The sequence below is a fragment of the Natrix helvetica genome (assembly GCF_964273705.1).
Source record: "Natrix helvetica genome assembly, chromosome: 6".
NCBI classification, from domain to species: domain Eukaryota; kingdom Metazoa; phylum Chordata; class Lepidosauria; order Squamata; family Natricidae; genus Natrix; species Natrix helvetica.
In genome coordinates this window covers 12,143,785-12,168,507 of record NC_138553.1, presented here as the reverse complement: position 1 = coordinate 12,168,507, position 24,723 = coordinate 12,143,785, and the positions used below count along the sequence as shown (strand labels likewise).

Here is a 24,723-nt window from a genome sequence, read left to right as displayed (position 1 = left end):
GCCCAGCACGGTTGTAAGTTGTGACGATCGTAAATGGGGTCACCCACGTGACCAACTTGTTTTTGTGACCGTTTTTGCAATGGTTTTGTTAAGTGAACACCACAGTCATCAAGCTAACCAATGGTTTGAAATGGACCAGTTTTGCCAAAAAAATGAATGTAAATATCAGCTTTTGGCAAAACCATTGAAAATCAAGTCACACGATGGCAGGTTAGCAATAACAATAGCACTTAGTCTTATATACCACTTTACAGTGCTTTACAGCCCTCTCTAAGCGGTTTTACATTGTCAGCATATTTTCCCCAACAATCTGGGTCCTCATTTTACCCACCTCGGAAGGATGGAAGGCTGAGTCAACCTTGAGCCTGGTGAGATTTGAACTGCCAAATTGCAGGCAGCCGGCAGTCCGCAGAAGTAGCCTGCAGTACTGCACTCTAACCACTGCGCCATCATGGCTCAAATGCTGCAAATGCCCACAAAGGCGGCCAGTTATTGAGCACCAGACTTGCGGTCGTGTGACTACCTGGAGGGGCCAGCTGTCCGAACTTCAGAATTGAGTCGTAAGTAGCAGAGGGAGATGTGTTAAACAGTCACTAAGCGATTGGTCATAAGTTTAGAACTACCTGTATTTATTTGGGAATACGGAGGTATAGCCCACGAGACACGCCAATCTTCTCTATTTCCGCTGAAAGAGCATATGAATCAATATGAATCAATATTGACTTCTGCTTATATAATTGCATACTGTCTGAAATTATTGTTGTTTTTCTAGCCTAGCAAATTGGAATCTTAATACTGGACTGTAAATGTTATCTCACTGCTGCGTCTCGCTAATATTCTTGGCTTCAAAGCTAGGGACATTCTTGAAAACATAGAAGGAACTGTTACAAGGGCTGCCTAGATAAAGGAACTAAACTAGGGAGTTTTCCTGGCTCATAAATCCTTAAAGCATTCTGAAATGCCGAAAAATAACTTGGCAAAGAGGAGCAGTCACCCCCTTACGCAAGGCTATAGGAATACTTCACAGATAAGGTAGACAGAGACAGGAGCTTGAACAAAAGACCTCTTTAAAGATCACATTGGTAACGAATCTTTGTCTCTGATTGGATAAACTTTGCTTCTATCTGCCTAAAATGTATATAATACTCTGAGCCACTCTTGCAGGGTGTGGCTATTCCTTACATGCATTTGTCCGTATGTTTTGAATATAGTTTTGTCACACGGCTTTTGCTATGGCCATAATTTAAGGCTCATACTTTTTGCAAGCCTCGTCTCGAGTCTCTCTCTTTGGCATCTCAGCGGCTCGGGGAAAACTGCTGGAACCTTACACCGCTATAAGAACCTTGATTCCCAGAATTCTCCGGGAGGGCCAAATTGGTTATGGAATTCTGGGATTTGAAGTCCATGCATCTGGAGAACTTTGAAGCTGTTAAAAGCTGAACAACAGAACAACAACATAGCTAAATTTCTGTAAGAAACTGGACTGCTGGCGGGTTCGCAGGGATTTGGGAGAATCTCTTGCTAAGATTCTGTGCAGTTCAGAGAACCCACAAATCCCACTCCTGGCTGGCCCCGCCCACCCCTCCCCTCCCAGGAGTCTCCACCCAGCCCGTTTTGGATGCAGGCAAATGCAGTGCGCACACCGAGGCTCGGGGAGGGCGAAAAACGCACCTACCAGAAGTTTGGGAAGGCCAGAAATGGGCCTGTTTCTGGCCTAGAGGGCCTCCGGAGCCTGGGGAGGCCGTTTTCTCCATCCTCCCTCTCTCCGGAGTCCAGAGCCTTGGGAGGGTAAAAATGCCCCCCCCCCCATGGTGCAGGAGGCCAACTAGGCCATGCCCACTATGCCCACGCCCACCCAGCAACCAGGCAGAGAACCCCTTGCTAATTTTTTTGAAGGCCATCCCTGAATAAACCCCAGAACCAAAGACCGAGGCTACTAAAGCTATAACTGTGTCACAACTAGCAATATGATGAGAGTGATGTTTAATTAAGATTGCAGGTTGACAGGGCGCGAGATAACACCGGAACTGCTTGATCACAGGCAAATTGTCTGAAATTCTTTGTTCTCACAAGCAGATGTGTGGGGATCTAAGATAATGCTATCAGCACAGAACAGGGCTTCTTCTTTTTTTTTTTTTTAAGGAGCAAATGCCCATTAAAATCCAATTAGAAAGGCCCCGTCATAATCTTTGATAAATGGTTTTGATTAGTCATGCTGATTGCTTAATTAATGGGCTTAGCTAGCGGTGGGTGGGTGGGTGGAAAATGGGGGTGAAAGAACCGAGGGTCCCTCCATTTTTATCTTTCAGCAAGATCTGCAGAAAGACAGCTGTAGCAATAGATTATGACCGAATGATGTTTTGCAGCGTGGAGCATGACTTAAACCCAGGGAATTGTGGCTAGACATGTAACTCACATGGGGCAAACTGGAATATAACACATCCTCCCAATCTGGTGCCCTTAAACTCCCAGAAGTCTCAGCCAGCATAGGCTGCACTGAATTTCTGTTTAAATTGAATTTCTAAATTAAATGTGAGTTTGTAAAATTGAACAGATGAAAGCTAATAGATGCATTTTTTTTCTCTTTGCAAAGCAGGGGTGAAATGCTACCGATTTGAGCGAACCGGTATTTCTGACGATCAGCTGGGTGACGATCAGTTGTGACGCGTGATTTATATTAGCTAGAATCATCGGATTTCCTGCTTTCTAGCTAATCTAAATCACATGGCACAGTGGATCCCCACCACCACCAGCTGTTCTACTTACCGTACTTTCCCACCAAAGGTGGTTCTTATTTTTCTACTTTTTTGCATTTTTACGTGCTTTCGAACTGCTAGGTTGGCAGGAGCTGGGACAAGTAACGGGAGGTCACGCCGTTACGCGGCGCTAGGGATTCGAACCACCAAACTGCCGACTTTTCTCATCAACAAGCTCAGCGTCTTAGCCACTGAGCCACTGTGACGTTCCCGAAGATCAAGCAATGGGGATAGAAGCGATCCATTCGTGATCTCACCAGGTTACTACACAGCCTCCTGGATAGCGAGCTCTAAATTTGCTTTCCTATTTGGCACCAGGCCTTTTGGGCAGTTGATTTAAGAAGTTTTCCTTGACATTTCTTCCTTTCTGCAAACCTTTGCCCATGGACGTGGTTCAAGTGGAAATATTGAAAAGGGGGTAAAAGAAGAATATAAAACTTTATTAATCCACAGGCTTTGAAAGTCATGTCACAGCCTGCCCTAAGAACCTGAGCCAGAGGAGATCAAAGAATTTTAAAAGCAGGTGGAGCAAGAATACTATTACTTAATAGTGTAATCAATGAGATCAGATAAGTAATACATAAGAAAACCACTCTCTGCTCGTTAGATTGGGTAATGGAAAGGCACACTCAGGCTTAGGCAACGACAGCTCTTTATTGTAACAGAACAACTATGTACAATCCAGCGAAGGTTCAGTCTGACAGCAGCCCTTTTATAGGAAGCTGTCAGACCCTTCGACCAATGAGATTGAACTTCTGTTCCCGCCGGAACAGAGGACCTTGGTGGAAACCATTATGACAGTTGCTAATATCTAACACTGCTCCGTGTTTAAATCAATCTGTCCTGTTACATCACATTGTCATTGAGAGAAAGTAGCTTACGAGTTTAATTTTTAGGCACTGCTTGTTAAATGTTTTATTAACGTGGGTTTAAAATGTCTGAACCTTGTTTTATATGGATTTTCCTTCTCTGACATCTTGGCTGTTCCCCCGTCTAAAACTCAACAAACAGGGTCTTTTCTTTAAAAAAAAAAGGAAGGGAATTATCAGTATTGTTCCACTGTTTTCTAATGAACTGCTCACCTGGGGCAGACACATTTTTATTTATTTACTAGTATCTGATAACCCAGCAATTTCCGGCTATTTATTTATCCTAATCCTGAATTAGACAGGAAAAGCCCTGATTTCGGCGACAATTAAATTAGTTCCCTGAAAATGTTTTCCCTGTAAACCCAGAAGCATCAAGAAAAGTAATACCGCCTTAATTTCTAACGTTGGATTTTCCCCCTTGCCAGAGGAAGCCCTTTTGTGGAGTACTGTGAAGCGGTTACCATGGCAACTCCATTGCTCTGCACAGTAGAAGCCATTTTATGGCAGTACGGTAGAAGCCACTGTAAGGCACAACAGGCTGTATCTGAGCAGAACATACCCCCCGAGGGGTGTTAAGGGTGTCTTACCCCCACAGTATTTTTTTCCAGAGAGTAAGTTATCTCTGTACCAAGTTTGGTTGAAATTGCTCGAGCCGTTCCAGAGGGTCCAGAGTTAACAGCCATTTTTATATATATAAATAGATTTGTCAAGCAACAATTACAAATTCCAATGAACAAAACTAAAATGTGACAGGCAGGTTAAACACACTAACTTGCATAAACAACTGCAAGATGCTTTTTTCAAGAGGCAATTGGATTTTCATGGTTGTTGTTTTTTTGTTCTTTGGAAACGTTTCACGAAGTGTTTTCAAATGAAAACAACAAGAAAGTCCAGGTGCCTTTTGGGAAAAAAAGAAAAAGCACCTCTGGGACAACCACGTCTAGGAAGATTAAGAATCTCCAATTGTTTATTGAGAATAAACAACCGTACCAGATGGCTTTTGTAATGTTGAAAAAAACTCTTTCGCAACCAGCAAGTTTGCCTTCCAGTTCAATTAGAGGTCCCTGTTAGGTCCCAAAGGTGCTTTTTCAGGAAGCAAACTGGACTTTCTTGTTACTTCTTCGTTTTGAAGAACTTTCGCTTCTCATCCAAGAAGCTTCTTCAGCTCTGACAGGATGGGGGAGCGGGGGAGGGAAAGATTTATATTCCTTCTGGTTCTGGTGCTTCTGGGTTCCTGTAATATGCAATTTTTTTCCCCCTCTGGAAATCCATAACTACTCCCCAACAAATCAATCAATCAAACAGAATAGAGCTGGAAGGGACCTTGGAGATCTTCTAGTCCAACCCCGTTCAAGCAGGAGACCCTAGACCAGGGGTCAGCAAATCCTGTGGCTCTTTCTTCCCTCTGCTGCGATTCCATCAATGGTCGGCGTTACAATTTTGAGAGCAGCTTCCGGTGGGGGGGGGGGGAGAGAAGCACAGTGCACTAGGAGAAGACTCTATGGCAAGTGGAGGGTTTTCCAGTTGTCTCCATAATTGATAGGGCTTTCGGTGATGACAGGTAGAGGAAAAAGTATGCAGCACTAGGAGGAGACTCTATGGTAGGGGAACTGAAGTCCGGTCAGTTCCAGAACTGAACAGGGGGCTTCTGGTTAGGACCTTTGTGGCTTCCGGTGTTTTCTTTTCCATGGGAAACGGGTCCAAATGGCTCTTTGAGTATTTAAGTTTGCCGACCCCTGCCCTAGACCATTTCAGTCAAGTGGCTGTCCAGCCAGCTGTTCCATTGCTTAATTGTACTCTTTACTTTACTTTACTTTTATTTAGATTTTTATACCGCCCCCTCTCCCCAAAGGGACTCGGGGCGGTGTAGTCAGATAAAAACACATCAATAAATAGAAAGTACAAACACAAAAGAGGAGGTAATAAGAAACTGTACATATCTGAAGCAAAGTAGTTAAAAGCAATATTTAAATAACCCTAAAAATACCCAATTAAAAAATATCTGCCAGGAGGTAGAATAAAACTATAAATCTATAAATGGGCCAGGCCGGCTAAACGGAACAGGTGAGTCTTCAGTTTTTGTCGAAAGGAGCGGAAGTCGGTGGTGGTTCTGATATCGGGGGGGAGGTCATTCCAGAGGGTTGGGCCCATCACAGAGAAGGCTCTACTCCTTGGTGTCGCCCGTTGGCATTGCTTAGTGGACGGCACCCGGAGGAGTCCCTCCCTGTGAGAGCGAATCGGTCGCAGGGAAGTGTACTCACTGTTAGGCAACTTCCCCTTAATTCCAGCTTGCTTCTCTCCTTGATTAGTTCCCATCCATTTCTTGTCTTGCCTTCCTTTCTCTAGTCAAACCCACACCCTGCATTATGTGAAGTATGCATGTTTATTGGTGTATTGTGACGCTACACACGTTTATTTTAGCAAAACGTACGAAAAACATATTGAATATTTATTTTTATTTTGGAAGAGAGAATCCAAATGAAACACGTTCCTTCATTAAACTGCTAAATTTACAACAGGTACTGATCATAGCAAATGGAAAGTTTCAAAGGGGTGAATCTCTACAGACATCCAAGCAGCTACTCCTGAGCGAAATGTCTTCAAAGAAAACTCAGAAAGTCCAGTTGCCTCTTGAAAAGGCAGCTTTGGGACAACTGTGACCTGGATGATGAGAATCCCCATATAGACACTCCTGTTAGGCTCTCTGCACAACATCCGTATACCTTAAACTGGCATAACTGAAAATAAACCGAGCCACGACCCCAAACGATCCCTCAGCAACATTCAGAAGTTGTGGGTTCTTCACATGCCCTTGTCTCAACTTAGAATAGAATGGAATAACAGAATTGGAAGGGACCTTGGAGGTCTTCTAGTCCAACTCCGATTAGACAGGAAACCCTACATCACTTCAGACAAATGGTTATCCAACATCTTCTTAAAAACCTCCAGTGTTGGGACATTCACAACTTCTAGAGGTAAGCTTGTTCCACTGATTAATTGTTCTGTCAGGAAATTTCTCTTTAGTTCTAGGTTGCTTCTCTCCTTGACTAGTTTCCACCCAGTGCTTCTTTTCCTGCCCTCAGGTGCTTTGGAGAGTAGCTGAAACCCCCTCTTCTTTGTGACAGCCCCTGAGATATCGGAACACTGCTATCATGTCTCCCCTAGTCCTTCTTTTCATCAAACTAGACACACCCAGTTCCAGCAAGTGTGCTTGACCTCCAGTCCCCTAAATGGTCTTTAGAGTGGAGAGCACTTGATAAATGGAAGGATATATAGGTGAAACTCTAAAAATTAGAATATCTTGCAAAAGTTCATTTATTTCAGTAATGCAACTTAAAAGGCGAAACTAATATATGAGATAGACTCATTACATGCAAAGCAAGATAGTTCAAGCCGTGATTTGTCATAATTGTGATGATTATGGCTTACAGCTCATGAAAACCCCAAATCCACAATCTCAGAAAATTAGAATATTACATATAATCAATAAAACAAGGATTGTACATAGAACAATATTGGATCTCTGAAAAGTATAAGCATGGATATGTACTCAATACTTGGTTTGGGCCCCTTTTGCAGCAATTACTGCCTCAATGTGCCGTGGCATGGAAGCTTTCAGCCTGTGGCACTGCTGAGGTGTTATGAAAGACCAGGATGCCTTTAGCTCTTCTGCATTGTTCGGTCTCATGTCTCTCATCTTTCTCTTGGCAATGCCCCATAGTTTCTCAGGCGAGTTTGCTGGCCAATCAAGCACAGTAATCCCACGGTCATTGAACCAGGTTTTGGTGCTTTTGACAGTGTGGGCAGTTGCCAAGTCCTGCTGGAAAATGAAGTCAGCATCCCCATAAAGCTTGTCTGCGAAAGGAAGCATGAAGTGCTCCAAAATCTCCTGGTAGACGGCTGCGTTGACCCTGGACTTAATGAAGCACAGTGGACCAACACCAACAGATGACATGGCTCCCCAAATCAACAGACTGTGGAAACTTCACACTGGACTTCAAGCATCTTGCAGTGTGTGTCTCTCCATTCTTCCTCCATACTCTGGGTCCTTGGTTTCCAAATGAGATGCAAAAGTTGCTCTCATCAGAAAAGAGGACTTTGGACCACTGAGCAACAGACCAAGCTTTTAAGACTTGTGTCTGTTTTTCTTTAGCCCAGGTAAGACGCTTCTGACGTTGTTTGTTGTTCAGGAGCGGCTTGACAAGAGGAATACGTCATTTGAAGCCCATGTCCAGGATCCGTCTGTGTGTGGTGGCTCTTGATGCACTGACTCCAGCCTCAGTCCACTCCTTGTGAAAGACCCCAACACTTTTGAATGGCCTTTTCCTCACAATCCTCTCCAGGCTGCGGTCATTCCTGCTGCTTGTGCACTTTTTTCTTCCACACTTTTCCCTTCCACATAACTTTCTATTCATGTGCTTTGATACAGCTCTTTGGGAACATCCAACTTCTTTTGCAATTACCGTTTGAGGTGTCAATGATGGTTTTCTGCACAACTGTCAGGTCAGCCGTCTTTCCCATGATTGTGATTCCTATTGAACCAGACTGAAAGACCATTTAAAGCCTCAGGAACCCTTTGCAAGTGTTATGGCTTAATTAACTGATTAGAGTGAGACACTTTGAGCCTAGAATATTGCACCTTTTCACAATATTCTAATTTTCTGAGATTGTGGATTTGGGGTTTTCATGAGCTGTAAGCCACAATCATCACAATTATGACAAATCACGGCTTGAACTATCTTGCTTTGCATGTAATGAGTCTGTCTCATATATTAGTTTCATCTTTTAAGTTGCATTACTGAAATAAATGAACTTCTGCAAGATATTCTAATTTTTCGAGTTTCACCTGTATAGTTTCCTTCACCCTTATCATGTTTAGCTATGGAAATGGTAACAGCTATGCATTTATAACAGAATAACAAGAGTTGGAAGGGACTTGGAGGTCTTCTAATCCAATCCCCTGCTCAAGTAGGAAACCCTTTACCATTTCAGCCATTTGTGTTAATTTTACCCCTAGAAGCATTGGGGTCATATCACTCAGAATATCACAAACAATATATCTTTCACAATTTGCAATTCTCAATATTCCTACAGCCAGAGTTTTTCAAACTGTCACTGAGGGTTTGTGAGAGACTAAACTCACTTCTCACAAGTTGACCCAAACTCAGCCAACAGCATCCATAAAAAAATGTTCTAAGTCTTTGAACAACAAAAAAAGTATTCTCCATGTTCTATCCCCATGCTTTGTCTCTTGATTGGGAATTCTGGAAACAAAGCCTTGTTCCACTGTTGAATTGTTTTCACTGTGAGGAAATTTCTCCTTAGATCCAGGTTGCTTCTCTCCTTGATTAGTTTCCACCCATTGCTTCCTGTCCTTGTTTCTGGTAGTAAAACTGACATAACGTATAGGGCCTACCGCTTGCGCAGGGGTTGGACTAGAAGACCTCCAAGGTCCTTTCCCCAGCTCTATTCTGCTTAAGGAAGCAAGTGAAGTTGCAGGGCCTTGTGGGCGGGCGGCGAAGAGGCAAAATGCCCAAGGGCAACGCCTGTTGCAAGCGGCGGCTGAGAAAGCGCGAGCAAAAACACTTGCACTTTGCACATTGCAACACAAAAGCCGAGAGGGAGGAGCGAGCTTTCCTCCTGCTGCCCGGGCCGAGCAGAAAAAGGGCGCTTTGGCTCCCAGTAACCGTCCGTTGGGTCGTCAGAAAGCAGACCGTTGCAAGGAGCAGAAGCAGCCCGGCTTGGGTCGGTAGGCAGAACGGGGTCTCTCTCTTCGGGGGGCGGACTGGATTGGATCCCTGAGTGGGCGGGTGGGTGTCTGAAGGCCGCGCGCGCGCGTGGAAAAGAGGCCCGTTTTTTTTTTTTTGGCAAGGCGCGCGGTTCCTTTCGCCCGCTGCGCCCCGAAGGCGAAGGAGCGTTTATTTATTTTATTTTTTGCAAAAATTGCGCCCCGCTTTCTTAGCGCGCTTGGTGCGGATTCCTACACGTGCGTGTGTGTTTGTGTGACAGAGAGAAAGTGAGTTGTTGAGTAAAAGCTGGGCGGTGTTTCCCTTAAGACAGGGGGGTGTCCAAACTTGGGAACTTTTAAGACTTGTGGACTTCAACTCCCAGAATCCCCCAGCCAGCATGGCTGGCTGGGGAATTCTGGGAGTTGAAGTCCACAAGTCTTAAAAGTTGCCTTAAGAGATCGGTGCAAGTCTCTCTTCCCCATGCCTCCCCTCTCTGGGTCTGTGGGAAATCCACTTGCGCGCTTAAGTGATGTGCGCCGATCTGTGGGCCTTTTTGCAAATCTGGAAGAAGCTGTGGTGAGGTTGGAAGAAGAGGGGCGTCTGTAGGTCAGGGCTTGAACTGGGAAGCCTTTGTGCACTGCCAGCATCCTAGACACAACTCTGACCTGCATGGCTGAGAATCCCCACGGACTTTGCTCGCACCCGTTTCATTCCCCGATTAGGTCGCAATCATGGGTGCCGGGGAGCATGGGAAGAAGCCTCACCCTGATGGTCTTGATCTACAGATAATAATCCTCCACTTCCAACAGGAGGCCAACATTTCTATTTGCTAAGTGAAATGTTTGTGAAGCGAGTTCCGCCCCCTTTTTACGACTGTTCTTCCTTGCCACAATTGTCAAGTGAATCGCTGCAAGTGGATAAGTGAGCAACCAGGTTGTTAAGTGAATCTGGCTTCCCCCATTGAAGGTCACAAAAGGGGACATTGGGACACAGCGACCGTCATAAAACATGAACCCGTTGCCAAGCATCTGGATCTTGATCACAGATTTTGGGGATGCTGCAAAGTTCAGAACTGAAAAACAGCCATATCTCCTGTTTTTCAGTACCACTGTGACTTTGAACGGTCACTCAACAAACTGTTGTAAGTTGAGGACTTTCAGTAGTCGGAGAATAAAACATCTGCAAGCAAACATCAAGCTGGGTGTGTGGGGGGAGGGGGGGAGTACCAGAGGACTCCAGGACTCTGCTTAGCTCCCTGAATCTCTGGTTTGTTGCCCCGCTTCCATATGGGGACAAGAAAGAGTGGGGGTTTTCCCCCCAGAAAATAGGGTGCAGAAAATACTGGGGAGGTGGGGGGGTTGCACCCTATTCATCTCACTGGAGAGTTGCACAACTTGGCTGTAGTACAAAAGGCAACTCAAAACTTAATTACTGGATAATAAATCTGGTATGATTGCGAAATGCAAGTGGCATTTGTATAGAGATGAAGCAATCAACTTACTTTGATTTAAAGCCAAAGGTAGATTTCACTTAGTGCTGGTGGAAAACAGCCTGAGTTTTAGCCCAACTGTCAAACTGGTTCAACCTTAACTGGTGGTTCACACTGTCCTTGAGTGTAGAAATGGGTGTGTGTGTGTGTGTGGGGGGTTGTCAAGGCAGTGGGAGTTCATATTTTGCACAAGATGTTAGTTGACCTTTGATGAGGTCTCCCTGCAAGATGCAACCGAGATGCATATTTTGCCGCCTGTGGGAATTCAGTTGCAGCATCCGATGACCCGGGAATAGTGTGAGGATGAAGTAAAAACGAATGTTAAGTTGTGTTTATCTACTTTGAGGAGGAGAAAATGATTACAGGCCACAGTTAGCTGGCTCACAGGAGAAAGCTGAAGAAATCAGAAAGTAGTTTTGTGCAAGATAATTTTCCAGCCAAATAGGGGAGGAGTAGCTTTCTGTTTGGCTATTGGATTGGTTCTGTGGGAAATACACCCCAAAAGGACAGTGCCAGGAACCACTAAAGCAGTGCCAAAAGACTTAAAACAGCCCTTCCCCCTTTCACCCCAAAGCAAAAGCACCAGCTGAAAGAAAAACTCAGAGCAGCCAAAATTTCTTTCCGTCTGTATTTTTATGAATACAGCTAGTCCTTAACTAATAAACATTTGTTTAGTGGCCATTTGAAGTTAGAATGGCACTGAAAAAAAGTGACTTATGACCACTTTTCACACTTCTTACCTTACCTTTACCTTTATTTCGATTTTTATACCGCCCCCTCTCCCCAAAGGGACTCTGACCCTTGCAGTGTCCCCGGGGTCATCGGTGATCACCTTTTGCAAACCTTTTGACAAGCAAAGACAGCGGAGAAGTCAGATTTACCTAACAACCGTGTTACTGACTCAACAATTGCAGTACGTCACTTAACTGTGGCCAGAATGGTTGTGAAATGGGGCCAAATTTCATTTCACAAATATCTCTTAGCAAGACAAATTTGGGGCTCCATTGTGGTCGTAAGTCGAGGACTACCTGCAACTCAAGGCGGTGAATATTCTTAATGCTCCATTCTGCACCTATTTTCCTCACAACGACAACCCTGTGAGGCGGGTTGGGCTGAGAGAGAGCGCGATTGGCCCAAAGTCACCCAGTTTGGCTTTCATGCCTAAAGTAGGACTAGAACTCCTGGTATTAGCTTTAGCACCTTAGCAATTAGCTTGAGTTGGATTCTAACTGTGATTCTTTCCGTGAATTCCTGACTCAGATTTCGTGCTCAGTGGAATCTTTCGCTTCTTTAATGCCGTGGATGATCCCCGTGGCACACTTTTCCTTTTGCAACCAAACCTCTTCAATTGGTTGTGGCAGCAATTGAGAAAAGGTGTAAAATTAGCTTATCCAAGGCCCCAGCTCTACCACAGAGAAGAGGAAAATGAATGCGGGATTTTACAGCAAAATAAAAACAACGTGTTTGGTTATTTTCATAAGTGCTGTTCGGTCAGCCTGGACTAAAGGTATTTTACAGGTAGTCCTCAAATTAATGACTGCAATTTGGGGGGGGGGGGCAGAATTTCCATTGTTAAGCCAGATGGTTGTGAAGTGAGTTGCACCTGATTTTACAAGCGTTTTGCCGCAGTGAAGGAAATCAATGCCGTTAAGTGAATCACGTGGTCACTAAGTGAATCCTGTTTCACTGCATTGACTGCCTTGGGAAAGTCCCAAATGTCCTGCAGATGCCCTAAATACATGCCAGTTGTGAAGCACGCAAAATTTGATCAAGTGACCCTGGGGGGATGATGCAACCATTGTTAAGTGAGGACTGGTCAGAAGTTAAACTTTTTTTAAAAAAAATTCTGTTTTAACTTTGAACAGCTGTTAAAACAAATGGTTGTAAGTTGAGGACTAACTGCATTTAGTCTCTCTCTCCTCTGGCGTCTCCACAAGGAGATGCCAGAGGGGAGAGAGAGAGAGAAAAAAGTTTTGCTCAGTTGCAACTTCATTTATAAGGGTTCAACCTTTAGCAAACAGAAAGAAATATATTTAGAATGGGTCAGTTTGTAGGGCATGCAAGATTTCACAGTGTTGTCCTCCTACAGCAGTGAGGGCCAACCTTTTTCTCACCTGCCCAACCCCTTAATTTTACGCCCCCCCCCCGAGCCGTGCCCCCTGCGCATGCACATGTGACACCCCCCCCTCCCCCCCGGTTGCCCCCTGCATGCACACATGGCTTTCTGGGGTCCTGGGGAGGGAGAAAACGGCCTCTCCTGCTTCCCTGAAGCCTCCGGAGGACGAAAAACGGCCAAAAATCAAGGCCGAAATAGCTGGCCAGCATGCGCACTGGGACGACAGGCCAGCGCCTCGCATGCTCTCAGAAATGACTCCGTGTGCCACCTGTTCGCCATCACGGTCCTACAGTTTCTTGTCTGCCTCTACAGGAGTTCATTTAATGACCATTCAGAGTTACAACAGCACTGAAAAAAAGTGATGTATGACCATTTTTCACATGGTCCCCCATGGTCATGTGTTTTATATACAAATGCTTGACAACTGGGGTCATGTGACCATCTTTTGTGACTTCCTGACAAGCAAAGTCAATGGGAAAGCCAGTTTCGCATAACAACCTTGCTATTAACTTGTGATTCGCTTAGCAACGGTGGCAAGAAAAGTGATTCGCTTAGCAACGGTGGCAAGAAAAGCTGCAAAATGGAGCAAAACTCACTTAACAAATTTCTCAATTGGCAACATGAATTCTGGGCTCAGTTGTGGTGGTAAGCCGGGGGCTACTGTAGATGGCAATTGCAGTTAAAACTTTGCCTGCATAGGCATACAGGTCCATGGATCTAGTCCTTTGTGGCAAGAACTCCAGAATGCAATCTTGACTGTTGCTCTAGAAGCGAATTTGCTTCCCTCTGTAAGCTCCGGAAATTGGATGTGGGATGGGTGGGAGGTGCTTCCTCATTTGGGAAAAATGAAGGTGAATGCTTTTAAGCTTGCCTCACTTAAGTGAAGGATGTTCCTTACTAACTAGAATCAACACAAAAGGTTACCAGTGTCACCTTGTAGGGGAGGTGGGAGAAAGAAGAAAGAAGAAGAAAGAAAGAAAAAGAAAGAAAGAAAGAAAGAAAGAAGAAAGAAAGAAAGAAAGAAAGAAAAGAAAGGGAAGGAAGGAAGAGGAAGGAAGGAAGAGGAAGGAAGGAAGAAGAAAGAAATAAAGAAAGAAAAAGAAAGATGAAGGAAGGAAGAAGAAAGAAAGAAAAAGAAAGAAAGATTCTGCTGTGGAAATTGGCTTGTTAAGTAATAGCATGCAAATAGGTTGTACATCATTTTGATTCCGCACAAATAATTGCTGCAAATGTTTTTTGTTGTCGTCGTTGTTTGTTTGCATCTATATGTTCAGGGTTGAGTGGTCTCTTCATTCATTTAGTCATGCTGCTTAATCATGATCAGCATGTGCAAAATCTGCATTTTGTATGGTGTTGGGATTCAGAGGCTGGGTGAGAAATGGATGTTTGGCTTAGGGCTCAATCATGCAAGCTGATTGGATGACTTAGGGCAGGGGTCGGCAAACTTAAACACTCAAAGAGCCATTTGGACCCGTTTCCCACAGAAAAGAAAACACCGGGAGCCACAAAGGTTCTAACCGGAAGCTCCCTGTTCAGTTCTGGAGCTGACCGGAAGTTCAGTTCCCCCACCATAGAGTCTTCTCCTAGCGCGGCATACTTTTTCCTCTACCTGTCATAACCTAAAGCCCTATCAATTGTGGAGACAACTGGAAAACCCTCCCCTTGCCATAGAATCTTCTCCTGGCGCACTGTGCTTCTCCCCCCCCCCCCCCCCGGAAGCTCCTCTCAAAATTGTGGCGCCGACCGGTGACGGAGCCGCAGCAGAGGAAGGAAAGAGTCACATACGGCTCCAGAGCTGCAGTTTGCTGACCCCTGACTTAGGGGCAATCTTCCACTCTCCCTATAAGGACATCCTGACCATATTTTGAGCTCTTGGGAGAAAGGTGGGTTTATGTCAGACCCCCAGACCAAGAATGGTTTGTGGTGATTCTTCCAAGCTGAGTTCGTTTTAAAATTCCACATCTGTAGACAAAAATTTGCCAGAATAAGCATTGACTATCAGAATAACAGAATTGGAAGGGACTTTGTAGGTCTTCTAGCCCAAACCTACTGCTGAAGCAGGAGAACAGCTGTGGTGGCCTAAAGATGGAGCTCTTCCCTCACAATCAGGAGGTTGGGAGTTCGATCCTAGGTAGAGACAAATGCAGGGTCTCTCCTGCTTGGGCAGGGGGTTGGACTAAATGACCTGCAAGGTCCCTTCCAACTCTGTTAATCTGTTACTGTATACCAGGCATGACCAAAGTCCGCCCCGGGGGCCATTTGTGGCCTTTTTCAAATTTCAAGCTGCCCGCAGCCTCTTCTCCCTGCTGGAGTTATTTGTTTAATCTTACATAAAATAGCTCATTTGCATGTAATGTTAATGGTTCAGAGAATATGAGGCTGAATGGTCGGTCCCATACATTTTCCCCTCACCAAATCTGGCCCTCCTTGCAAAAAGTTTGGACACCCCTGCTGTATACCATTCCAGACAAGTGGCTAACCAACATCTTTTTAAATACGTCTAGTGTTGGGGCATTCACAACTTCTGGAGGCAAGCTGTTCCACTGATTAATTGTTCCAACTGTCAGGAAATTCCTCCTCAGTTCTAAGTTGCTTCTCTCCTTGATTAGTTTCCACCCATTGCTTCTTGTTCTACCCTTAGGTGCCTTGGAAAATAGGTTGACTCCCTCTTCTTTGTGGCAACCCCTGAGATAGTGTAACACTGCTATCATGTCTCCCCTAGTCCTTCTTTTCATTAAACTAGACATACCCAGTTCCTGCAACCGTTCTTCATGTGTTTTAGCCTCCTCATCTTTGTTGCTCCCTGTTCTATTTGCATCTACATTAAGTCCCTTTTTACAACATATGCTCTGTGTACCATTAGGGAGGGTCTGTCTTCGCCCTCTTTCTCTCGCCGATCATATCTGGGCTGACCTGCCTCTTAGTCCTCAGGAATGCACCTCTCTCCTTCCTGGGAGTCCACCTGCTTCACCACATTCCATCACAAATGTTCTTGGCTTTGGAAAGGTGTGTGGTTCACTTTTCATGCTCAATCATTATGTCAGGCTTGGGTTTGGCTTAAGTGAGGTGAGGATCAAAAAGCGATTGTGCCAGGACAAAGCTAAATTAGATGTGGCACAGTGGATAGAGTGAAGTACTGCGGGCTACTGACTGATCACCAGTTGCCAGCAGTTTGGCAGATCGAATCTCCCCAGGCTCAAGGTTGGCTCAGCCTTCCATCCTTCCGAGGTGGGTAAAATGAGGACCCAGATTGTTGGGGGCAATATCAGGGGTGTAATGCTACCAGTTCGGACCGGTTTGCCCGAACTGGTAGTAAAAACAATGCTTCCAATGATCAGCTATGAAATACGATTTATATTAAATCTAAATTGCGTGGCACAGAGGATTCCCCCCCCCCCCCCGCTGTTTGCTTACCTTTGCAGGCATGTCCACATTGCTACCGAATCGGTAGCAATGGTAAGTGTTTTTTTTCACCCCTGGGCAATATGCTATCTCTGTAAACCGCTTACAGAGGACTGTAAAAGCTCTATGAAGCGGTATTGCTATTTGCTAAGTGTTATTGCTATTTAATTTTAAATAAGCAAAACTCATAGGTTTTTTGCATGAGTATTCAATGATTTCCTGTTCTTTTTCCATACACCTAAAAAACCCTCTGCTTGTAGGTACCTTTTCCGTTTCAGGCTAGTAATCTGAGAGAAGTTCCCCTGTATCTATCTGCCTTCTGCATGTGGCAGAAGTAGCAATGCAGATAATCCTCGTTTTAGCATCTTTTATTTGCAGCGTCCTGCAGTCATGCAACCACAATTTAGGATGTTTTTGCCAGAAACGGGGGTTTACTTCCTTTTTCCAGCAAAATTACCCTATAGCCGCGATGGTGAACCTATGGCACCAGCTCCACTTCACTGCGCATGCGTGCGTGCCTCCCGCCGGCCAACTGATTTTTGGGTCTCTGCCGCGCATGCATGGGGGGCGGGGCGCATGCAGGAGACATGTGTGGAGGGTGGGTGTGGGTGGGAACGCACGCCATGTTTGCTTAATGATCATAAGATAAAATCAGGCTTGGTTATATGATAACAGAACAACAGGGATCTTGGAGGTCCTCTAGTCCAACCCCCTGCTCAAGCAGGAAAACCTATACAGGAAGTCCTCGGCTTACAACAATTCTTTTAGTGACTGTTAAAAGTTAGAAAAGCACAGAAAAAAGTGAGTCATGACCGTTTTTTTCACACAACCCGTTGCAGCATCCCCACAATTGTATCGAAATCCAGATGTTTGGCCACTGGCTCATATTTATGACGGTTAGAGTGTCCCGGGGTCATGGGATCCCTTTTGTGACTTTCTGACAAGCAATTAATAACCCTGTTATGACTGTTATTAAGCAACGGCAGTGACTCACTTAGCAGCAGTGGTGAAAAGGCTGTAAACTAAGGCAAAACCCACTTTAAAAAATGTCTCATTTAGCAACATAAATTTTGGGCTTAATTACGGTTGTAAGTCGAGGACAAGCTGTATCATTTCAGACAAATGGTTTTCCGATCTCTTAAAAGCCTCCAGACTAACATAGTTTATGTCTGTAGTTTTAGGCTCACGTTGGGTACAACTGCCGACATAAACTGTGTTAGTCTGGAGGGCTATCTGAATTGTATCTTGTATGTATGTATGTATGTATGTATGTATGTATGTATGTATGTATGTATGTATGTATGTATATGTTGGAAGAAATGTCCTTCTGGGTTCTGCTCCAAGTGGGGAAAAAGACCCTGGAGACACGGAGGCTGCTTGGAAAGATGGTTTTAATGGTGGACAGGACCACATGGCTTGAGCCCTGAACAGAAAAGGTGATCACATGCTTCAATGTTGGTGGAGAAGAAGAGAAGAAGGAAGGGGAAGCGGCTTAAGAAGGGCTTGCAGGGCTTTTTATAATCTGTTCGGCCCCACCTATCTGTTTCCTGTTCCTGTGTAAGAAATTTTATTTATTTATTTATTTATTTTACCGTGCTTCTAGACCGCCCCCTCTCCCAAAAGGGACTCGGGGCGGTGTACAGTCCATACAAAATACATCAAAATACAATAAAAAGTTGAATATGTACAGTTGGAATGGAGGAGGTTAAAATGGAATTAAAAGAACTGTACAGAGCCAGTATATATAAATATAAATTTAAATTTTAAACCCCTAAAACACACACAATAAATTAAAAACAATACCCCTAAAATAACCAGTTGTGTATTCTGATTGGTTGTCAGACTCACATGGGCCCATGCAAGGGCAACCCTCTAGGCTGAGTTTTGAATCCAGGTTTGGTTGAGTTCAGACGCCATGTGGTCAGTTGAGTAAAGGCTTATATTATCATGCCTTCGTTCCCATCCCCCTGGAGCTGAAGGGGAGAACTCTTTATTATGTAAAGGGACTGGCTCAGGCTTTAATGGCTCATGGGGGCAGGAAGCTGCAGGGAGAGTTACCTTGTCTTTTTGAAACATGTTTCTTTTCACATCCAGAGAAATATTCTGCCTTTTCAATATTTCCTAGGATGTTTCATTTTTCTGGTGGAGGGCTGGGTGATAACTTCCTAACATATGTATGTATGTATGTATGTATGTATGTATGTATGTATGTATGTATATATGTAAATAAGCATATCGAACAGAGTTTCATCTGCCATAGAAACCGAGGAGCAAGACAAGATATATACTATTTACACAGTGCTAGTCTTGCACAATTATTTGACCAATTTATTCTAATACATATATCATCTCTCATTTCAGGATCGACTTAGCCTAATTTTTTTTCGTGTTCCGACTCCCACCTTGTGTTTCCAACCATTGATAAAAAAATCTATTCTATAAAATCTGAATCGTAACTTGAATGTCGTACTTGATGCTTTCCTTCCTTCCACTTCATGTTTCAGGTCTTTTGGTGAAAACTGGCCAAGATGGGAAACCTCCATGAATTACTGGATCATGAAGTCACGATGGCATTTATGAGATATGGAACCATTGTTATATTGAAAATGATGCTCATGAGCAGCATTACGGCTTTCTTCCGAATGAGGAAAAAGGTGAGAGACGAAAGTTGGAGTTATGAAGAAACAATGTGTGGGGTGAGACTTGTGAGCCCAGCACTTTGCATGATAAGCCAGGATTGATGGGAACTGTGCTTTCAAACCTACCTGAAACGCTCCAGGTTAGTCTAATACAGGCTAAACCATCAAATCTTTGGGTTTGTAATTTATTATGGACTAACATTATATACAAGCCAGGCCTCTGGTTTTTTTTTTTTTTTAAGTATCATTCAAAATACCATAGATTTACCGCCACAGTTGCATTATGACTCTCAGAGAGTGTAACATAAATGTAATAATATTAAAATAACTAAAACAAGTTAAGATGAATCAAACATCCATGATAGATTCATTTCTATTGGCATCCTTGTTAGTTATGTTAATTGTGGTAGTAACCAAAGATCTGAAAAAAGTATTAGGACGTAATATGAATAGGTAGAATTTCAGTTCGTCAGTTACAAAAAAAATAGCATTACTAAGGATAGTGCACACGGGACGCAGTGGCTCAGTGGCTAAGGCCCTGAGCTTGTCGATCAGAAATGTTGGCAGTTCAGTGGTTCGAATCCCTAGCGCCGCATAACGGAGTGACCTCCCGTTACTTGCCCCAGCTTCTGCCAACCTGGCAGTTCAAAAGCATGTAAAAACGCAAGTAGAAAAATAGGAATCACCTATTACCAGATAACAGCATTCCATGCACCTTCGGCGTTTAGTCATGCAGGCCACATGACCACGGAGAAGTCTTTGGACAGTGCTGGCTCTTCAGCTTTGAAACGGAGATGAGCACCGCCTCATAGAGTCAGGAATGACTAGCACATATATGGGAGGGGAACCTTTACCTAAGGATATTGCCTATGTTTACAATATCCATAGCTTTGTTAGATCTTTAAGAAAGACCAAATACAGATGATTCTTTGCTTACAATGGACTTGGAAAAGGTACTTTACAGCCCATGAAGTATTTCTGGCCACCATAAAGTGCTGCAGCTCAACATCACCAAGCATAGTCAGGTAACTACATTTTGGTGGGCTGCAGGGATGTATGAGATCAAAAGAGCTGCCTTCTAGGAAGATTTCACCTCCATGGGGGGCTGAAATCTTTGCTTAACAATGTGGGAGACAGTTTAACAACTGTAACCGGGAGTGCCGGGATTGTGATCATTGAGGGAAGCAGTTACAATACAATACAATACAATACAATAGTAGAGTTGGAAGGGACCTTGGAGGTCTTCTAGTCCAACCCCCTGCCTAGGCAGGAAACCCTATACCATTTCAGACAAATGGCTATCCAACATCTTCTTAAAAACTTCCAGTGTTGGGGCATTCACAACTTCTGGAGGCAAGCTGTTCCACTGATTAATTGTTCTAACTGTCAGGAAGTTTCTCCTCAGTTCTAAGTTGCTTCTCTCCTTGATTAGTTTCCACCCATTGCTTCTTGTTCTGTCCTCAGGTGCCTTGGAGAATAGCTTGACTCCCTCTTCTTTGTGGCAACCCCTGAGATATTGGAACACTGCTATCATGTCTCCCCTAGTCCTTCTTTTCATTAAACTAGATATTCCCAGTTCCTGCAACCGTTCTTCATATGTTTTAGTCTCCAGTCCCCTAATCATCTTTGTTGCTCTTCTCTGCACTCTTTCTAGACTCTCCGTTGGTGTCTTAATGACTGCTTGATTGGATGACCAGGATTCTGGTTTTAATCGAGGACTACTTGTAGTCAGCAGTACTAACTCCACTCAGAAATATCTGATAGACTGAATAGCAATAACAGCAACAATAATAATTGGTGTAGTAGTAAGCCAGAGGGACATATCACTTCATTCAATACTGCAATACTGATTTTAACCACCATGCCACCGCAGCTGACTCTGGCATGGTACCTTGTAATTTATTCTCATCTTTCTCCCGAATAGGCATTTGCTAATCCTGAAGATACGCTATCGTTTGGAAAAGGAGAGAATGCGAAAAAGTTTCTAAGGACCGATCCTGATGTGGAACGTGTACGCAGGTAATTCTAGAACTTCTTATCAAGCACATACCGTATTTTTCGGAGTATAAGACGCACCTTCCCCTCCCCCCCAAAAATAGAAGGTGAAAATCTGGGTGCGTCTTATATACTGAATACAGCATTTTTGGCCTCCCAAAACTCCGCCCCCATCACAAACATGGACTTGTAGAGGGTTTGAGAGTCCTGCAAAGTGCTCCCAGCGGCTGGGGAGGGAAAAAACAAGCGAAAAATGGGATGCTCACAAAAACAAGGCCTGCAGAGTGTTTGGGAGGTCCGCAGAGTGCAAAAACTTTTAAAAATTACTTCTTCAAAATCTCCGAAAAAATACAGTATATAAAGAAAAGAAAAAATGCATGGGATGGTTGAGTGCAAAAGGCTCTCACCAATGTGCCTGCACTTCCTTTTCAATCACTGGCTTAGAAAAAATATTGATAGCGCCATCCCTCGGTCCATTAATAACTCTCTTGTTTCTTTGATGATCCTCTGTAGGGGTCAACAAAATGTTCCGTGACTCTTTGCTTGCACATCCCTTGTCTCTCCATTCTCCCGGAGAGTGTTCTATTGCAACGTCTTGAGTTTGCATCTGTAATTCCCACAGTCAATATGCCATTCAATTCACAGCAGAAATGGGCAGTAGCATGAACTGGCCATGCTATTCTTCCGGTGCTGATTTCTTGAATGCAATTGGCTGCTTCCCCTTTTTTTGTAACAAACAAACAAAAAAATGAATTGGAGGGAAAGGAGAAATTATCCCAAGGCTCCAGCTCAAGTCTGAAAGCTCAGAAGACTAAATCCACTGACCCAGATTGGATCCTGCAACACGTATATTGGCCTTCATTCCATAAGGCCATTTTGTTGGTACCAAATATTGAAGAAGCCTCTAACGCTGTGAATCTCCTTTGTTCCTTTTCCCCAGAATCCACCTCAACGACCTGGAGAACATTATTCCATTTCTGTTTGCTGGGTTCTTCTACTCTTTTAGTGGCGTGTCCCTCTCTACTGCTTTGCTGCACTACCGGATTTTTCTTGGTTCTAGGATCTTCCACACCATTGCTTACCTGGTACCTCTTCCCCAGCCCAGTAGAGGGTTGGCTTGGATGGCTGGTTACTTGGTCACCTTTTCAATGATGTACAGGATTATAACGATTGCTTTCACTATGTCTTAGAAAAGAAAGCTAAGTTGTACTTTGGGGAAGTGCCTTTTCCAACCAATAGAAGAGAATGTATTGAGCTCTGGGTTGGAACTATGGAGTCCTTGGTGCTCTCTGAACTTGCTTGTTTGCTTGCAAATGTTACATTACCCAACTAGGTAACGCTATCAGTGCTAGTGAGTGTGGAGTTTGCTCCCTGCGCTGCTGCTGGTGGCAGTGTGGTTTTCTCCTTGGTGCTTTCTTGATTCAAGGAATTATTCAAGGCCGTGTAAACATGACAAATGAATAAATCTGCCTGAATCAAGGAATTACCAAAGGGAAAAAGCACAGCCCCCGTAGCAGGACAAGTTACTGGTATACGAGTGGAGCAATCTCCCCAAACTCGCTAGCATTGATAATGTTACCTAATTGGGTAATGAAACACCTGCAAGCAACCAAGCTCAACAAGCACCAAGGACTCCGCCATTAATTCTTCCTCAGAGAAACTCCTTCCTGCCTGCCTCCCAACTTTCCAGGGCATACTTGTGCCTCCTGGGATGTTGGATCTCTCAGCTGCCTTCTAGACATGACTCTTCTGGAGCTCTCTCTGCCATTGCATACTGAAATTGATGTATGGAGAATCTTGTTCCCAAGGTCCCTGGTCCTTCTTAACGGAGCATCACTCAATGATAGCGTAAATGCTTTGTGTCCTAGGCACAACCTCTTGTTAGCAAAAAAAGTCACACATAAGGCAGCGGTTATATTCTCTGCCTCCCGTTCCTTCCTCTCACTCTCAATATGTCAGAAATTCAGTGTGAGTGATTAAATCTGAGGTCATTATGTACACAAAACATTGGCCCTGCCACAGAGGTGATTTCTCTCCACGGTGTCGCCTTTTTTCAAAGTCACTGAAGCCGGTGGCCTCTTTATCCTCTGTTGTCTAATGCTCGTGTTTTCTATTTTTCAAACAAGATTGCGATCCATGAACGTACATGGGGGCAGTTTTCTTTGCAAGTGTCAAATGTGGAAGACTGACAATAAAACAGCGTTCTCTAACTTAGGCCCATCATGATATGTTTGGATCATTATCAGTAGTTCTGGCTTGGTAGTAACAAAAGTTGTAGACCACATTTAGAGAGCTGGAAGCTGGAGAACACTATTACAAAAATGGCTTCCCTCTTTGCCCTAACAGTTACATCAGTTTGACGGCTGTTGACAAACAAACCCCCAAGGGCGAGTTGGATTTCTAATTTGATCCACCAACTCTTCCTTGGATTTGCTTGCAAAACTTCCTTGTTTTCCAGAGGAAATCCAGGATGAGCCTGGAATGGGTATTGTGATGTCCAATTAGCCTCGAGACAGAGTTAAACTGAAGCCACGTCTCTCTGCTCCTTGCTTCTGGCCCCCAGTTTTCAACTCTGTCTGGCCTAAGAGAGACTGTTGCTTTTGGTTCCTCACATCCAAAACTCAGTCCAGATTCATCCTGCTTCAAATTCCTCCCTGCCTTCCACTTTCTAAGACCTGGAATCTGGCTTACCATAAGTGATGGTAGAATCCCTTTTTCTGGGGTTATTAATTTTTCTAGGATATTAATTCTTTAGCTTGTCATTTTTGAGACGCTGGATTATCTCTGCGATAAATGCAGAGCATATGAGAAGCAGATATGGCTTCCTCTTATGTTCCATCTTAAGTGGTTGAGGTACGATCTTCCAGATGGCCTCGGAATACGACTCCTTTTATCCCTGGTGATTAGCTATGCTAATTGATGAACATTGGAAGTTCAACAGTATCCGGAAAGCCATACAATTTGGTAGCCCCTAAGATTGTAGATCTGGGAAGTTAACAGTGCATTTGAAGCTCACAAAGCATGTCTTAGTTCCAGCTCTTTAGCCCTGTTAACTTCTCACCTTCATCCTCAGTTGAGTTCTTTGTTTGATCCCTAAATTTAAGCCCATGGTTCTGATTGGTAGTTCCACAACATCTGGAGAGCCATAAGTTCCCCACCCCTGTTCTATGTTTTGAATGCACAAGGCCAGAGGCTAGAAGCTATAAACCAATTCACAGAATTTTCACGGAGAGAATGGGCTTTGAATGTTGCACCACGTTTGACGTTCTATCAGCATTCCAAATTCTTTGGTTAAATTGAAGCTGGTTTGTGTTTCTGTTGGTTAAGATTTGAGCTTCGTGAGCAACTTCCTTTTATTCTCCCTTTTCTCCTTCACATGTTGTCTTAGCTCACGCAAGCTTTAGCGATTTTTAATGTGCATTCTCTCTTTTGAGAGCATATGTGAATAGTAATTTTCTACATATGCTATTTTTGGGATGTATCTTTTTGAAGCATAAATAATAAAGACAACAGCAGGAAAAAAAAAGTGTGTTGGGATTTTTGCGGCTGTTTTTTTCCCCCCCTCCTTGCCTTGACTACAGTCAGCAAATAAGATGTCACAAAGAATCAGGGACTCAGAGCATCAAGTTCTTTGAAGAATATTTACCTTCATAATAAGATACTGCAAGCAATGCCAGTCCTTGTTGTAAAAGAGACTTTGATACAAATAGGTGTTTTAACCAAGGGCT

General features: G+C 43.9%; 1 protein-coding gene across 2 annotated transcripts; it reads left to right on the top strand.

Annotated features, from left to right (window-relative positions):
- Positions 1 to 9,108: 9,108 nt before the first annotated feature.
- MGST1 (microsomal glutathione S-transferase 1) lies at positions 9,109 to 24,521 on the top strand. Of its 2 annotated transcripts, none has more exons than XM_081956929.1 (4): positions 9,109 to 9,374; positions 18,866 to 19,015; positions 20,925 to 21,019; positions 21,936 to 24,521. In XM_081956929.1, exons 2-4 carry the CDS (start codon positions 18,890 to 18,892, stop codon positions 22,183 to 22,185), a joined length of 471 nt encoding a protein of 156 aa, XP_081813055.1. In that variant the 5' UTR covers positions 9,109 to 9,374; positions 18,866 to 18,889; the 3' UTR covers positions 22,186 to 24,521. The 2 variants fall into 2 exon arrangements, with proteins under 2 accessions (XP_081813055.1, XP_081813054.1); XM_081956928.1 differs by having other exon boundaries at positions 9,114 to 9,370.
- Positions 24,522 to 24,723: the final 202 nt, after the last annotated feature.